The following is a 16556-nucleotide window of genomic DNA, read 5'->3' as shown; positions in this document are numbered from 1 at the left end:
GAGGGAAGATTGAAATTCATGTTCTCTGGTTTCAGACCTGGGAGAAGTACTTGTGAGTTAAATTTTTGTTTTGCTGGATTATTATCTTGAGTTTTGAGGCACTGCATGGTAAATGTTCATTGGATGGTGTGTGTGTATGAGGCAGACCGGTGAGGCCTGGGGAGCTGAGCAACACAGTTGCAGTCTACATAAACTGAGCGAAGGTGTAAAAAGTTCTGGCACATGGAGGTGAGTAGGTGGGTGGGGTTTGTTGTTTTGTTTCACGCTTTTGGGTTTTTTTATTCTTCTCTGTTATTTTTTCCAGCTGCAGTATACCTGTTAGGGGGTAAGCATGATTCTAGTCTGTCAGAGTTTTTGCTATTCCCATGGTCTGTATCCAACAGAATGTTTTGGCTGACATTAACAGTATGGGATCATACAGTGTCTTTTCCTATAGAAGATTTTTTAGGTCCTTGGGGGAGAGGAGGAGGTGTTCTCTTTTATTTGGGCTTGGACACTTAGCTTCAGGAGGCAAAAAAAAAAAAAATCAGTCTTACATTATCTAAACTCTTCACTCCTGTCCCTACAATAGACTAGTTTTAGCTGACAAAGTCAGCTAAATCTTCCTTAATCCAGTTCTCGGAACCTAAAAGTGTTATACACTGGATTGGAGTGCTGAGCTATAGTACTTCTTTTAAGCTTACCCTTTTGTTCAGAAAATGTTCTGGAAAGGCACAGAAGAGTACAAAGGTAGTATGTATTGTTATGTTTTTTTCTGAAAACCCAGTTAACTGAGTTCTCTAACCACAAGACCCTATCAATGATAGAAATGTATCCTGATTTTCAGATTTGTTTGTGTGTTTGGGTTTTGTCATTACTTTGTTCTCTATTCCCCACAATCTTTTTTGATAGCTTTAAAATTGAATTTTCTACTTACTATAAGAAAATGCTTTTTAGAAAGGTCAAAGATTTTTTTACTTGAGCATTTCCAGTCTACAGTATAGTGGCAGTAATTATGTTGCCTCTAACTGAAAAGGCAGAGGAGGATCTTCCTATGTCAAAACAGAATTTAGGGTACTCATTTGTAATATAGTTCATGTATATCTGCATTCAGAGTGTAATGGTGCATGATGCTAACACCTTGGCCTTTTGGTAGTGAATGTTCTGTAAATTTAACTGAACTTAGAGCACTCCATTTTTCTCTGCAGTTAAGAGTAATAAGGTAAAATTTGTGTTCTGTGTGTATAATACACATAAATATACATGTGCTTATACAAGTTTGTATATATACACATGCATGTATGTATACATCAGTCCTGTTTTTTATAAGAGGAAGTCTTGGTGTAATCATTTTGGGAAAAGTATAGTAATTTTATACTAGTACTGTATGCTATTCTATGATATTCCATCTGGAACAAAAAAAATTAAATCTTACAACATGTTTTCTGTATAGGTAAGTATTTTTTTCATTTATACATGCAGTGAAATCGAGAGAGAGAATAAACTTTTGGTTTAAAATTACCTTAGTCTCAGAAACATGAATCTAAACTTCTAGTTGTCATCATATATGATTAACAAGAGGCTTATCACCAGCTGTAGCAAGGTCTGTTGCCTGTAAAAGGGGTGTTTTAAACTCCACCAATACCACATTTGTTAATTTTATATTAACGTCAAAAGGTGCAGATGGCATGCTTTTTCTCGCATTGTTTCATTCTGTGTTCTCTTTACAATCTCTTCTTGTTCTATTCTAAGAGTTTATTCTCATTTCAGTTTAGTGGGTTTTTTCTTTTGCTTTCTCTGATCTGTATGTTCTTTCTCTCTTTACTTGACAGACACTATGGAGCATTCACTATTAAGCCATTTGGGCAGCTCTAGTCTACCTGTACTGATTTTCTTGTCCAGTCCTTCCCATGTGGCTGAGATCCATCATCAACATACCAGCTAGCAGCTGCCTGTTGTGAAACTTGGGGTCAGTTGTTTCATTGCAATGCTTGCTATTTACAAATTGCTAAATAATAAAACATGCTCGGATAGAATTTAGTATAGTCTGCAGTACTACTTAGCTGCTTCCTGCATGTTTGTAAGTTTCCTAACAATTCTCTTATGTAAAATAAACTTTATATAATCCATGTCATTCATTCCTGGGATAATAATGTATATATTAATTCCATCATTATTTTCTTTCTAGTTCAACTGCCCAAATTCTCTGTGTGTTTGGATTATTTTCCTTCAACAGGGAGGGAAATTTTCAGTACTTCAATGTATGACTTTTGTTTCTGAAAACTGTTTTAATTCCTTTATTGACAACTCGGCTTTCTCCCCTTTTCTCCCTATTTTGTGTGATTTACAGTGATTTGTATTCATGGAGTTATACTCTGGCAGGTGCTCAACCATGCTTTTATTGTGAAAAAGGTGCTGCTTTTAGTTGCTTACACTTCTTTAAAAAATGAGGATTTTAATAAAATGAAGCCGGGGAAGAATATATGTTTTGCAGATGTTAAAATTTGTGCCCATTTCTTATTTGATAGCCTTTAAACAGCCCAGTGATTTGTAGCAGGGGCTTGCTGTTTGTTAAGGTGTGACTTCTTGTTTGTGTATGTGTCTGTGTGATTTATCCCCAGATGTGGCTTTTAAAAAACTAGAAGTTTGCCAGTGTGAAACTGAGCATAGTTCTTTTTTGGGATTAGGCAGTAGAGAAGAGAAAATGTGTTTGTCCTCCATATTCTAATAGGAGTCAAAACTAAAGAAAGAGTAAGAGAAATAGGTTGGGACTGAAGTCCTGTAAGGTTGATGTAATGAAAGCTGAAGTGGGCTGGGAGACTGGCACTGGGTGGCCATGGAACCTAGAGATTTAGGAAAGCAACACAGAACGTGATGTAGAGCTAGTAGATGATGGAAAGAAACTGAAATCTTGAGATTAAAGTGGGTTGAATATCCTCATAGGGATGTAGGAGCTACAGCTGGCTGTATAAGGAAACTGGCAGAGCCAGAAGGGAGGGTAAAAAGATGAGTAAGTTTAACAAAAAAAAAAAAGTGCTGAAAAGGCCTAAGCTAAGAAGGTAAGGTTAGAAAACAAAGATAGTTTGAGTCTGTCATATGGTATAGTAGGAATGGGAAGAAAGGACTCTGGTTAAGTAAAGAGAATAAAACAGATGGGAGTTCCACAAATGAGATACAGAGCAGCTGAGATACAAAGGGAGACTGTAAGAGAATTTGATCTTAGGAAGTTCTTAGGAGGAATAAACAGAATAGTACAAGTATTCTAAAAACCGTTCTTGCTAGCACCTAAAATGGTAGCCCTGTTTTCTGGATCTTGCCATCCTTTTGTCAGCAGCTAGTGGTGTCCACTTACAAATTACTTAATCACAGTCCATTGCCTATTTGTTAGTTTACAAACAGGACAGCTATCAGTTATTCAGCTCAAGTTTTATAAATCTGAGTTTTAGCTACTAAAATTATGTAAGCATTATTATAAATTCCCATAGTAATGCATTGCTCTAATCTACAGAGAATGCAAAAGTAAAAAAAAAAAATTGGTTAAATAGTTTTGCACTGTAACATTATAAAAATAAATTTTCCCTATCCAATTAGAAAGAGGATACAGTTGCTTTAATAACTTGATGTACTTTACTAAGGCTATATGATCAATAAACAAAACTTGATTTTGTTTTTTTTAAAGTAAATTAATTCTGAACTCATTCTAAATTCTGTACTTGTAAATAAAGGAAGATATTTCTTGCCACTGTTGACTTCACCTATGTACATAATGGAAATCTGTTTTTCCTTTTTGAACTAAATCTATCTAGCTGATGCAATATCAAAATGGACTGTAACTTTTCATTGAAGCATTATTAATGTAGTAAATGGGACACACTTTGAAATAGAAGAAACAACGCAGCATTTTTCCCTCTTTAGGAATCGAGGTTGCATTCTGTGAGAAGAAATTTTTCGCCTCATTCGTCTGTGAGTCTGAAACCTCGATATACATGAAGTCTCCATTTTCATCCTAGAAAAGATCACAGAATGGAAGAGAACATTCTTATACCACCACCTTCTACAGATTCTGTAAAACAGATTTTTAGCTATCTGGTTTGCTAACATACCTATCACGTGGACGATATGTTCTTCGTAACATCTAACATTTCCCTGAAAATGCCTAAGTTAAAATACCACTCCTTTTTGTAAAGTAATAAAATGAAATTTTACAGTTTGGACAGGTAAAAACACATGAAATCATGATTTTATCCTGCATTTCCTTTCTTAATAAAAAAACTGTTACAGGACAAAATGGTGATTTCTGATACACAGCCTACTGGATAAACTTTGATTACTAACATAGATTGAAAACCAGCATACTTGTATTAAAGGGAAAATTTAACATTTAATTTCTGGATTACATAAACTTTAAAGATCCATTAGTTACAAAATAAAAGCCATTTCCCACATACTGACAGCATTTATGTGCTGTGCATTAAAATCTGGTTATTTAAATCTATGTGCATTTTGTTTCAATTCCAAAAGAGTTTGTCTACTTTAATTTTTTTGCAATCACTATTCTCTACTTTTATAAGGTGTTTTACTTACGTGTCATTTTAGTGCTTGGGAATAATAACTTTTTAAAATAAAATTTGGGCCACTAGTTTAATAATTAGCTGACACTTTTCTTACATATGGTAAGCAATAAATTTGGTTTTATGGTATGTTTTTAGCTATAGAAAAAGGCAAGAATTGACTTCTTACCATTACAAGACCATTGAAAACTTTGCCTTGTTGCTTTGACTTTTCTGTTGTCTGTGCAAAACTTAGGAACTCCCTGACAGTATCACAAGTTGAGATGAAATACTACTTTCTCCTCAACTACAGGGAGTTAGTTTTCTTTTTTTTTCCTTGCTTCTCCTCTCACCCCCCTAGGATTCCATCTATGTTTTATAAAAGTCACATTCCTCAAAGGTTAAAATACAGCCTCTGTAGTTAATAGGAGTGTAAGCTATGGCTTATTGCTTATGTAGCACTGAGGTCTTTATGTAAAATATCCTTGAGCTTTTCAATTTCTTGAAAACGGGCATTGTAGTCAGTAAATAATCCATGTGTAATATGTAAATATATTTAAAGATGATTGTAGCAGTCAATAGCATTCTTTCATATTGTGCAGGAAGAGATGTGGAGTCTGGTTCTGTTCTTATGCTGTTTTGCAATTTTTGTGAAAGGAGATGCCATGTACTATGTCCTTGTTGCAAGTTTCCTCAAGTGACTTTCCACCTTTTGCTAGGTAAAAAATCTACACAAATATAATTTAATAGTTTCTGTTTTTAAAAACTTGTTACCATAGCAGCTATGGGGGATTGTTTTACCAATAAGTACCAAAAAAGATACACAATTTGTTGGATACATGGGGATGTCAGCCTGTTTTTGAGGGGGGAAATACTCGTCTGCTGTAGTTTGTCATGTTTCTGAGCCAGTCTGTACCACTAAAAACATATGTCCAGTTGTTCTGTTCGATTTTCAGATTTTAGAATTTATCAATATAAATATATTACAGAAATCTTGGCACATCGCAACAATAATTTATTTCCATGGAAGAATTTTTGCATAGTAAATTTTTAAATGAAGTGCTGTCTCTGAAGGTGCCAAAGAAAGGTTGCGTGTTCTGTTAGAGCCTTATTTCTTGTATCATGAAACAAATACACATTTGACCCAGGATTCAGAAGATTTAGTCCCGAGTCCTTATTTTTGGAATTCACAATTTGTTTACCAAACATGACTTCACTGTTTTTAAAATGCTTTAGAGATCCAAGAAGTCAGTTTGACAGTGAGTACTGTCTTAAAAAAAACCATGTGCTTACAGGGAAGTCTTTTGAACTAATTGTTTGAAAGTGTACAAATACTGTGCTGTCACTTATGTGTCGTCAGGTTGTGGCTCTAGTTCAGATACAAAATGGAGTTTATTTTCCATTAATTGGTACAAGTGTTAGATTGTTGATAATGAGTTGATCCCATGGCCTTTGCTTCAAAGAACATTTACTTTGTTTTTACTTGCATGTGGACGTGATCATTTGGAAGGATATTCAGTGTTAGACACAGAAGTATACCTGCAGCGTTATACTGTGGGGCCTGTAACATCAGTCTTGGAGGTACTGTTGGTTAGGATTGTATCACCAGGTCTTAACAACGCTTCATTTTGATTTGAGAGACCTAGAAGAGACCAAGGCAAAGTGCTGAATGTTGGCTTTCCTCCAGAAACAATAGGTCACTGCTGAAATACTGAGGGGTCTCCGCTGATATTGTAGCTCATCTTTCTTCAAAATGCTTGCTTGCCAAGAATGATGGCATAACATCAATCAGTAGTAACTGAAGCCTTAAGCTTCCAGTAGTTGAATCCTTACGTAGACACAATTGAGGCACAATAACTGACTTCTGTAATTACGTTACAGGGATACACAAATGATACGCGCTGAGAAAGAGCTACATCATTTCCTTAGGTAGTGCCTACAATTGCGTAATCTTGACGTTCTAGCATTCATGACTTCTTTAATCTCTTACACTACATGGTATTACTCTCCTGCCACTTAAAGTCTCTGCAATGTGGAGATTCCTGTGCTTTTATACAGGAGTCATGTAGTTAGCTGCAGATATTAAGATCCTGATCCCTCATTGATTTTGGGGGTTGGAGAAGGGTAACGCTCTCTTTGGTCTTCTGCAGTTTCCCATTGATAGTTGTAAGGCTTTACACATGTGCTAGGAGGGAACATATCAGATTAGGACTGTGCCCTATGGACGTTCAGTAGCTAACTGCAAATAATCATCTTTGTGCACCGCTTGTCATGTTCATGTATTAGCAAACTAAATTAATTTTCTGGCTTCTACCCCCTAGATTTTAGAGACCCTGCTGGTATCTTTTGTTTTCTACTAAGCTAGCTGTTACAGTATTTCTAGCAACAATTGTCTATTTAATGTTATATGGCAAAATGTTAGTTCTAACATTCTCTATTAGATAACACTGTATAAAAACCTGTAGACAGGCAGAAAAGTTAGTGAATTTATCTCTCTCCTGTATTTTTATGTGTTTGATCAAGGACTGTTTTTCTTGTATTAAGCAGAATTCTCTAGTTCACTAACATTTTTGGTTCCTGCTACTTCTAATCTTAAGCATCAGAAGTCCATCATCATCCCTGAAAAACTGTTTACATTTTTCATATTAAACTGGCAATTCTTGATATTCTGAAACGCATTTTTCAAAATAGCTAATATTAGGTCAATGAGTAAACTGCATTCCAATAGTAACTGAGCAGAAACTAGCAGAACACATGGCTCTCTTGAAATGTTTTTCTCTGTTTAACGTAGTTCTAAAATATGAGAAGTTGCATGGTTGTAAAATATTTTTTTACAGTAAAAATTACAGTAGAATAGGTTTGTGGCTTTGTAATGTTGAAGTACTACAGTAGTTTCAATTCACCTGGTATAAAAGTTTCTTATGTTTCCTATTTAAGTAAAAAAATACACAGTTTAAATCAGTATTTTAAGGATCCAAAATATAATGCCGATGTCTTGATACACGTGTGCAATCCTGTATGCAAATCCTTATAAGCTGTTACAGAGAAAATCCAACTAGAAATCTACAAAGCAGAACAGTAATATGTAGCGCTCATTTTAACTATGTTTAATAACGTAGCTAAGATGTAATGGGAAGTGTAGGTCTTGTAAGGCCTTCTTAGACTTTTTGAGTCACAAATGATTTAAAGAAGTATTGAAACTAATTTTGAGGGCCTCTGCATGGTCATTTTGTACCTCTGTCAGTGGAGCTGCAGTCTATGTAAGTGTGTACATTAAAGGTAAACAGAATACTGTTCATAATATTTCTAGTTGGTTTTAGTAAGATAAACTAGAACATCCAGTTTCATTCTAGAATGTGTGATTTTAGTTGATCACATGGCTGTGTTATTTGATACCATATTGCAGATACAGGTGATCTAGTTACTGCAGCCTTGAGAAGTGAGATACTGTGAATGTGCATAGATAAAAGCTTAATAAATTTGTAGATCTCATTTTAGAGAAATGTTAGCAATTTTATAAATCAAAAGCTCTTTCTGTTGAAACTACTTGTAATACAGCAGTAATAAGTTTCTGTAGTTTGTACCTTCTAGTAAAGTTCTGGGTCGGTAACTGAAAGTTTAATTCAGATTGGTCCCTATCTACTGTTTGGGTTGTAACTTTTGTTTGTTTAATTGTGTAGTATTGATGAGTAGTTTATGGGTTTAGAAAAATGAAAAATGGAATTGATGAACTTTTATCATTAAACTATGCTTTTGCAGTCATTAAAACAAACTATTGTTGTCATCTCTCTGTTAACTATTTTTAGAACATTAAGTTAAATATTACAGAAAAGCTGGCTTTTCTGCTCAGGTTAACATGTTTAACAAGACTGTGTTCCTGTTACATTCACGAAATTACTCCCTCAAAGGAAAAAAAAATTGGGCGAACGGCAAAAAAAAAAATTTAAAAAGTTGTCAGAGCAAGGAGCCTTCAGAATGGAACACTGCTGCTTTCTTAACGTATTTAGATAAACTATGGACAAAACAGTTCTAATCAAATCATTCTACAGAAAAAAGAACTAAATGTCAGTGTTTTGTTTTAGTTAAAGTAATAGTTCTTGAGGATGGGGATGTGAAAAATAGTTGACAATTGAATTGCAGAATTTTTCTGATGGAATTTTTTTTTGCTTTTTCTGTCATTATACTGTCCCAAGCAAAAACTTTATATTTGCCTTGAGTCATAAAACAAAGGAAGTAAGCATAAAAAGAAATTCAGAGAGGAACTGTGAAGTTCAAAAGTTTTGCAATTTGAGATGATTAATATTTAGGGGGTTTTTTTTAATGCGTTGGTTTTGAGTTCTATAGCTGTTCAGATAGATTTCTCCAGAACCTGAGGCTAATTTAGCTTGTGTTTGTGATTTGCCCCCTTGTATCTTATTAATGTGTCTGTCCTGTTAAAAATGTTCTGTGTCAGTGATGAATGATCTATAGCTGATAATAATGCTGATTTTTTTTTTTTTAAGTGGTGCTCTTATATGCCTTTGTAAGCTGCAAACACGGGTGGTTATGACCCCAAGTGGGAAACATGTTTGGTCCAAGTATTATTTTACGTTTTGACTTTGTCAGAGGAACTAAGAGTTATCCCTTCTGCTTCTTGTTAGTTGAGTCAGTTTTGGTCCCAGTGAAATCTTTATAAATAACAATAATTTATTCTTTAGGGAATTGGTACAGTTTTAAGGTATTTGTATTTCTGATGCTCGCTATTCTTTAACCTCCAGAATAGGAATGGATCTTTAAAGGCTGTGCAGCTTGTATTAGTGAATTTATTCCAGGTAAGCTCATCAGTTAAAATGTTTTGAGTGAATAACCTTCTTTCAGATGTACCGTTCAGTGATGTTTTTGTCCCAGTGGTGGCCTAACAGGCTGGAAAGTGTGAGATGTCCTTCTCTCAGAATGTTCAGCCAGTTCTAAGTCATGTGGTTGAGCAGGAGTCATTTGTCATGATTATGATACTGCTTAAAAATTTTATAGCCCTTCTTACAAAGTCCTTGATATATATTTTAAAACTTAAAATAGTGCTGCTTTTGAAGCCTTTTGAAGTTAACGTAGCATTATAGTAGTATGATTCCTTTTGCTTTTAACATACTAGGCCATATCCTAATCGGAGAGAGAGGTGTCTTTAAGGAAACGTTTGCTATGGATCCTGGTATAGCTGCCTCTCTGAATTGCAGATTCAGTAGCTTACGATCTTTCTTGAGTTTCAGTATCCATTAAAAATTAAATGCTTATAAGTAAATTTCCATGAGTTTTTATTATTTTTAGCTTTTATTTTGACATTGTGCATACACAGACAAGGAAAATCTTCTGTGTACCTGCACTGTTGTCATAATTTTTCTTATTTTTTATGATTTTAATCAACAGGAAGCTCAAATGACTTGAAAAAAGAACATACTACTGTCAAGTACTGTCTCCCATTCTTGATCTTTTAAGATACTGAGGGAGGCAAAGTTTAAACTGTGTTATTTTATTAAATGGTTTATGCAGGTCATGTTTGGTTTTGGAGAAGAGAAGGCATTCTTGTACAATCAGCTTTGTATTCAAGTCAGTTTATCACAGATGTTCCAAAAAACAAAGTGTCGTCTTTCTAATTCTAGCAAGAGAGGTTTTGTCAAAAAGGAGTGCCAACACCACTTTTTTTTGGCACCAACACCATAGACAGAGAGCCTGCCTTGGACCTCAGTGATGTTAATAGTGAGCAGCTCAGCATGGAGTCAGGAACAGAGGGGCATCTATTTCAAAACATCAGTTTTGAGCATCAGATGATGTCCTTACGTTCAGTAAGTCTAGTAATGTAACAAGAAAGACAAAAATGCCTCCCACACAAGTGTTTTCAAACCTCCTGTGACCCTGACAACAGGGAACAAAGTATGTCATGAGCAAGGGACAGGAACAGCCCTGAGGTGTGGCTAGTCAGCAAGGCTTCTTGTCTCACTTTCTGGTCAAAACTACTGTGCGGAACTGCTGCTGCTTCTCATGCTGCGCTGCTAGAAGGCAGTTGATAGTCCAGTGCTGGACCCATGCTCCTGTTGGTGTGCTACTCTTTTGCCATCTTTGTATCATTTTTCCATTTCATCAGAATAAAAACTGTAGGGGGATCCTGGAAGCCTTCTACAGAAGCGTAGTTCCTTTGGATTAATTGGTCCATTGTTTGGCTATCTTTGTTTGCCTTTTTAAAAGTCTAAAAATTGTATCAAGCTTAATGAATGAGTCACATGCTCTTTCAGTGGGCGTTGCTGTGACTACCACACTTCTGTGAACCACAGTGTTGTTTTAGGGATCTGCTCTTCTCTAATACCAGTTCCCAGAGCCTTTGCATTTTGGGTCACTGGAAATGGACTGTTTTGTAGTTTATATCCACTTTGCAACAGGGTACTATAGCTGTTCAGGCAGCTCCTTAGGCAGGTCTTGAATCCAGGAATCTTACGATCCTGTTCTGCTCCTGAGTCATTCATGTGCTTTGGTGCAGTTTTGAACTCCTGTGAGGGATGCTGCTATTTCTTGGTTGGTTTGGTTCTGTTTTGTTTTCTTTATTCTGACATGTGGGATCTTTGGTTTCATTGGTTCAGTCTAGTGACTTTTGAGTCAAGACTGCAATGGCAACTGTTGACTAGCTTCCAATTTGGAAGCTTACAACTACTTAACTAATCTAGAGTTACCCAAAATAAGGACCATTGTTTTTATCCATAACAGTGCTTCTATGTTGGTGTCATAAGAGTTTATTTATACTATGAAAAATCCTGTCTTGGTGAGAGGGTTGAAATATGGTTTAAGCCTTGTCATGAAGAGTTCAAAATACAATATTCAGGCCTCATTGAAAATGTAGCTATCTTTAGTTAAATTAAAAAAAAAAAAGGCAGCCAGCTGGCAACTGGACTAGTGCTGCAAAAAGTTGTTTTACTTGCAGCTATCTTAGTCATGGCATGGCTTTACACAAGCGGTTACAGTGGATCTTAAGAACTGTGTGGAATGAAGCAGCAGGATTCTCAAGGTTGAGTGGACAGTTTACATGTATGTCTGGTATAGCAACAATGCAGGGATGACCTTTACTGGGGGGGGGGGGGGGGGGGGGGGGGGGGGGCGGGGAATAGTGTTTGGGAGCAATTTCTGTGTAAGCAGACATGCAGGAAGCTGAAGAATTCTGCTTATTTGGTATATTTTCCTAGGTTTTAATCAAGAAGACAACCCTGAGGGATTTCCTCTTGGTTTCAGCACCTGGGAGCTTGTTTTAAAGACTGTATGCAATAATTACGTCTTCAACCCTAGGCTCTGTACTCGGTGATTTTTAAATTCTTCCGAAGTTAAGTAAGTTTAAACTATAATGTGGCTTTTAGAGGGGATATGGTCTGCAGACTTACCATTCCTGGTAAGCTACTTAAATAAAAGTTAGATCACTTTGCTTGCAGTAGAACAGAAGGAAAACCACAAATGGTTAATGTCTAACTTGCAGTGATTGATTGTAGAAAATGTGGCCGTTTTCTAGAAGATTAGTATTTTTCAGTGAAAAAAGTAAAAAGCTTTTTAAATTCGAATGTGAAGTTCCTTTAATCCAAAATGGTATTATGAATCTCTGGTTTTCTCTAGATGACTCCTAATTTCTCTAGATGCAGTCTAAAAATAAAAAGGTAAATTTTCTAACCGCCCATCCCGGCAGTGACAGGGCCTTAGAAAAATCAATCAGTGTTCCTTTTTTTTCCCATGCATTATCATGGTCTGCATCAGGTGTAATACAGTTACAAGTGACTTGCAGTGGTTAATGTAAGAGTAATGAAAGCCCTTAACATTATACTAAATTTTCAGGACTTAAAGAAAAATTTACTTAGGAAACAGTGTTGAAAGTCCATGGCTGTACCAGCTGAGGTCAGCCTGACAGAGGGGAAGAGGATTTCAGTTGTTCAATACCACCGAAAAATGGGGAACAAAGTCTTGTAACTATATTCATATATAACATTAAAAAAGTCTTTCTGATTTGAAATGAGGAATATTTCAGTGTCATTTTTCAGTGTTTATCAAAACCAGTTACATAAGTTGATTATAGCGATGTAAATTCTTAGTGATTTTCCTGACAAGAAATTTCTTTACTACATATTTTTACATTATTTCAATATATTACATTATGTTCATGTTTTGGTTTTTCTTCCCTCTGGAAAAAAGTTCCTGTGGAAGGGAAATAGGAACCAAATCTAAAATAAGGACTAAACTGCTTTTCATTTACTTTTCTACCCTTTGAGATGCCAGAAGCAATTTCCTCTTGAAGCTGACTTCCTTTCTGGAAATGATTTTCGTCTCCAACCATGTTGAGGCTCTTTTCTCATTCTTTCATTCTGACTAACTTGCTTTTTTTCCTCTGACTTTCTACTGCAGTTGAGAACTTCTGGAGGTAAGTAATTACAGACAAGTTTCTCTCTAACTTTCTTTTTTGGTTCTTCTCCCCCCTGCCCGCCCCCCCTCACCCAGTCAGTCTAGAAGGACAAACAAAGCACTATTGGTGTCCTCTGCAAGAGAGCACTGATAGGGGGCTGGCTGTAAATTGACGTGGCATGGAAAATCTCTGCTAGTTTGTAGCAGCTCTAACATTGCTGTGAAATCAAGCCTACTCTTACCAAGTTTGTAGCTTGAAATCATCACAGGCTTACTGTTTCTATATAAAAAATGAATGGAAAGTACCTTTGCTTTTTGATTTGGGAACCAGACTTTTTCTCTGTTTGGATTTACAGCTAATAGAAAACAAAATCAAAGGGAATTATTTGGTTACTTTTTTTTTTCCTGTAGTGAGAGCAACAGATCTTGCTGCTCCCCCCACCTTTTCCTGCGATTTAATCATTTGCAGATCTTGCCATGGGGTGCGGACTGAGAAAGCTGGAAGACCCAGATGATAGCAGCCCTGGAAAAATCTTTTCTACATTGAAGAGACCACAAGTTGAAACAAAGACGGATTCTGCTTATGAATATGTATTGCTGGATTTTACTTTAGAAGGTATCTTTTTATATCTTTACTATTCTGAGAAAGCAAGGAATAGGATTTAACTTAGTTCTGTCTTGTTTGACTTACAGTAAATCTTAGATACTTTTATCAAAGCTAGCCAAAACGTAAGACTTTTATTTTGAAACACAAATCATGACAAAGGTCCTCACTTATATAAAATTACAGTGGAAACTCCTGAAGTATTTTTAACAACCAAACCCTCCAAATTACACAACTGTCCTTGTTAAGGAAGCTGGCTAAAAACTGTTAGAGATTTTCCTAGTTTCCTGTGAGTCAGATACTGCCATCTGTACTTGCTTTGAATAATGGTTGTCTGAATTCAGTGTGACGGTTCAGAAAATACACTGTGCCTGAGCCGTAATTGAAAAACAATTTTTTAAAAACGCACTCATCTTCCGAAAACAGGCTGTCATTGTCCTTGTTACTTTATGCAGAAGTAAGTCTGTTTCTTACTTGTATACCAGGAGTAGCTTCCCCTCTTACACCCAATCCAGTCTCTTGGTAGATATTTTAGTAAGAGTCTTAAAGTTTTCATCTTACTGTTTTTTTCCAAATGCTTTACTTGTAGTTGTTGAATAGTCTTTTGAAATCGTGACTGAAATGGAAGAAAATTTGTATGCGTAGCTAGAGACAGACAGTGCTCTGTGGGATACTTCCTTCCCGAGGGTGTCCTGTCTCTAACAGAGCAACTCCCTGTTCCACAAAGTTGAAAACATAAACAAGCCTAGATGGCTGCCCTCTGAGAACAGACAGCTCAGTTTTGCAGTCACTTTGTAGTAACTTGCATTTTATAACTACCCAATCTACTGGAAATTCTTAAGGATTTGAAGTAAATGCAATTGCTAGAAGGGTTTGATAAAGGGAGAAAGTGTAAGTGCATGTCTTGTCACGTTTTCAGGAACTTTTTCATAAACGAAACTTGGCCTCTGCTTAGTTTTAACTCTAAATTAAAGGGCTGTAGTAATAATTTTATTTAAATATATCAATCTGTTTTTTGAAAATCTGCAAGATGCTAATAGAAGCCAAATTGTACTAAGTTATAGTACTTGACATCCAACTGTTTATTTGTGTAAATAAACTGAACAACAAATAGAGTTTCTCACTGGCTTGTTCTTTTTGAAGAAACAAAACTTTGTGTTGAGTAAGTAGTAGTGGTAATGTACTGGAAATAAAGCCAGGCTGCCTAATGCATACATGAATTACCTACTAATTACTGATAATAGAAAGGATAATAAAACTTTAAATTTTTTTTTTTGAGACTGAAGAGCATTTAGTGTTCTTAAATAGTCTGTGTTCTGGATAGTTTTGCTGTGTTTCAAAGTAATAATTTTCTGGAAGTGTTGTGTAAAGGATTTGTTGTAAAGGTGGTCGTGACTGTTAAAAAAAAGCACTTCAACTGCAAATAAAGGTGCATCTCTATTATTTTAATAAGCTATCAGTAGAGCAGTAAAGATCCATTTTCTCCTGTTTTAGTCTGATATCCAAAAGTGCTTAGCTTCAGTGACTTACTGTGGAATTGCGAATGCTAAATAACAGTGAGATCAGTTTCAGATAGTTGCCTAACTCTTTTAGGTTTCTAACTGTAAGCAAGTGGATTTGTAAACACAGGTATCTTTCTGTTGAATGATTCTAGCTGTGTATGTATTGACCTTAAAATATTTTTTTTGTTTGGGGTCTCTAATTTTTAGAGCTAAGATAATGAATACATAAAAATGGTGTATATACTGTCTTGGAGGCATTTCTGAATTCTGTTTGCTTATGAAACGTGGGGATTGGCTAAAGTACTGTGGGGAATGTGTTGGGCTTCCCCCCCCCCCTCCGCGTCAATCAACTCACTCACATACTTGTTGCTACTTGAATATCCTTTGGCTAAATGAAACCTAAGTGAGAGCCTTTTATCACTTTAGACCAAAGTTAATTTTCACTCTGCTGTCACGTTGTGTTAAGTCTTCATGGCACTCTGTGTCTGCTGATGTCCAGAGCAAGATCTTCCCCAACACCTGAGATTTGTTTGCCTGACTTGTTACCACTGGATCTTGCACCAAGTAAAACAGAAAATCTGCACTTAGTATCCTTTATAAGATCCTACAGTAAGCTGTCCTGCATTAAGATAAAAATATAGCAAGCATAAATGCGTTGTTTCAATTTAATGTGCCTTATTCTCTGCTTCATCAGATTTATGCTATGTGAAGTCAAAATGAGCCTGCTGGGGAGACTTTCAGGAGTCCCTGATCTTCTCCCATGCCATGATGCAGATTAGGTCAACCATGCTGTAGTCTAAATTCACTGGCTGGAGTCCCTGCATATCTTAACTAGTTACCAGCAGTGTATTGTATCTTGGCTTCTCCCCTCTTGGTCCCCAAAACACTCCCATCCCTACTGTAAAAATCAGCTTTGAGTTCTGTGGAGGTTCTTCTACATCAGGAGAATCCCAAACAAGAAAATTACACCCAGTCTTTTATTTTGGTGGGATTGAATGTACAAAGGAAAGGGAGCAGTGGACTCTGAAGTGTAATTTTAAATGCCTGTCAAGGATTGTAAATTCTGGAGTCTTAATCATGAGGCATATATCGGTTACAAAAACAGCTGTTATTTTTGGAGGTCAGTTTAACCATAAAGTAGGGATAGTTTAAATACTCCTACTCAAGCAGAATGTTTATGCTTTTTCCACAACCCTCCTATTAGGGAAAAGAGGGAATATTGATGCAGCCCACTAAGATGACATGCTGTGAAGTTCTTGTCACTCCGAATAATGGCATGAATATGTATGAAGTAGCTGTTTTGTCGTCATCTTCAATATCATGCATCTGAAGTTTACTATACAGCTAGCAAGGTAGCTGTACTTCTGTTATTTGTCAAAGTATTTTGGCTACCTGTTGACAGCACATCAGGAAATGAAGGAAATGTTCTTAATGAAAAATGGTTAAGACATTTGCAAAATCAGTGAAGTGATGATCACATTGCATATATTCCTGCTTTTTTGGCTTGTGGCCTGTAGGGCAGTT

At 36.1% G+C, this 16556-nt stretch overlaps 2 protein-coding genes across 7 annotated transcripts in view; both read left to right on the top strand.

Annotated features, from left to right (window-relative positions):
* BOLL (boule homolog, RNA binding protein) overlaps positions 1 to 9313 on the top strand; it is a 35031-nt gene extending 25718 nt beyond the window's left edge. For 3 of the 6 annotated variants that reach the window (XM_050900398.1, XM_050900399.1, XM_050900397.1), the window contains one exon: positions 3895 to 4508. In XM_050900398.1, coding sequence (XP_050756355.1) covers positions 3895 to 3969 — 75 coding nt within the window. In that variant the 3' untranslated portion in view covers positions 3970 to 4508. Of the gene's footprint in view, positions 1 to 1811; positions 2466 to 3894; positions 4509 to 9286 lie in introns of those variants that run through there. The other 3 variants (XR_007766800.1, XR_007766799.1, XM_050900400.1) reach the window with 3 other exon arrangements.
* Positions 9314 to 13403: 4090 nt separating this feature from the next.
* RFTN2 (raftlin family member 2) overlaps positions 13404 to 16556 on the top strand; it is a 32882-nt gene continuing 29729 nt past the window's right edge. The window contains exon 1 of the mRNA XM_050900168.1: positions 13404 to 13542. Within this exon, the coding sequence (XP_050756125.1) occupies positions 13404 to 13542 (139 nt within the window). The remainder of the gene's footprint in view (positions 13543 to 16556) is intronic.

Source organism: Gymnogyps californianus, chromosome 7, assembly GCF_018139145.2.
Source record: "Gymnogyps californianus isolate 813 chromosome 7, ASM1813914v2, whole genome shotgun sequence".
In the NCBI taxonomy this organism is placed as follows: domain Eukaryota; kingdom Metazoa; phylum Chordata; class Aves; order Accipitriformes; family Cathartidae; genus Gymnogyps; species Gymnogyps californianus.
This window is presented reverse-complemented; position numbering and strand designations above follow the sequence as displayed.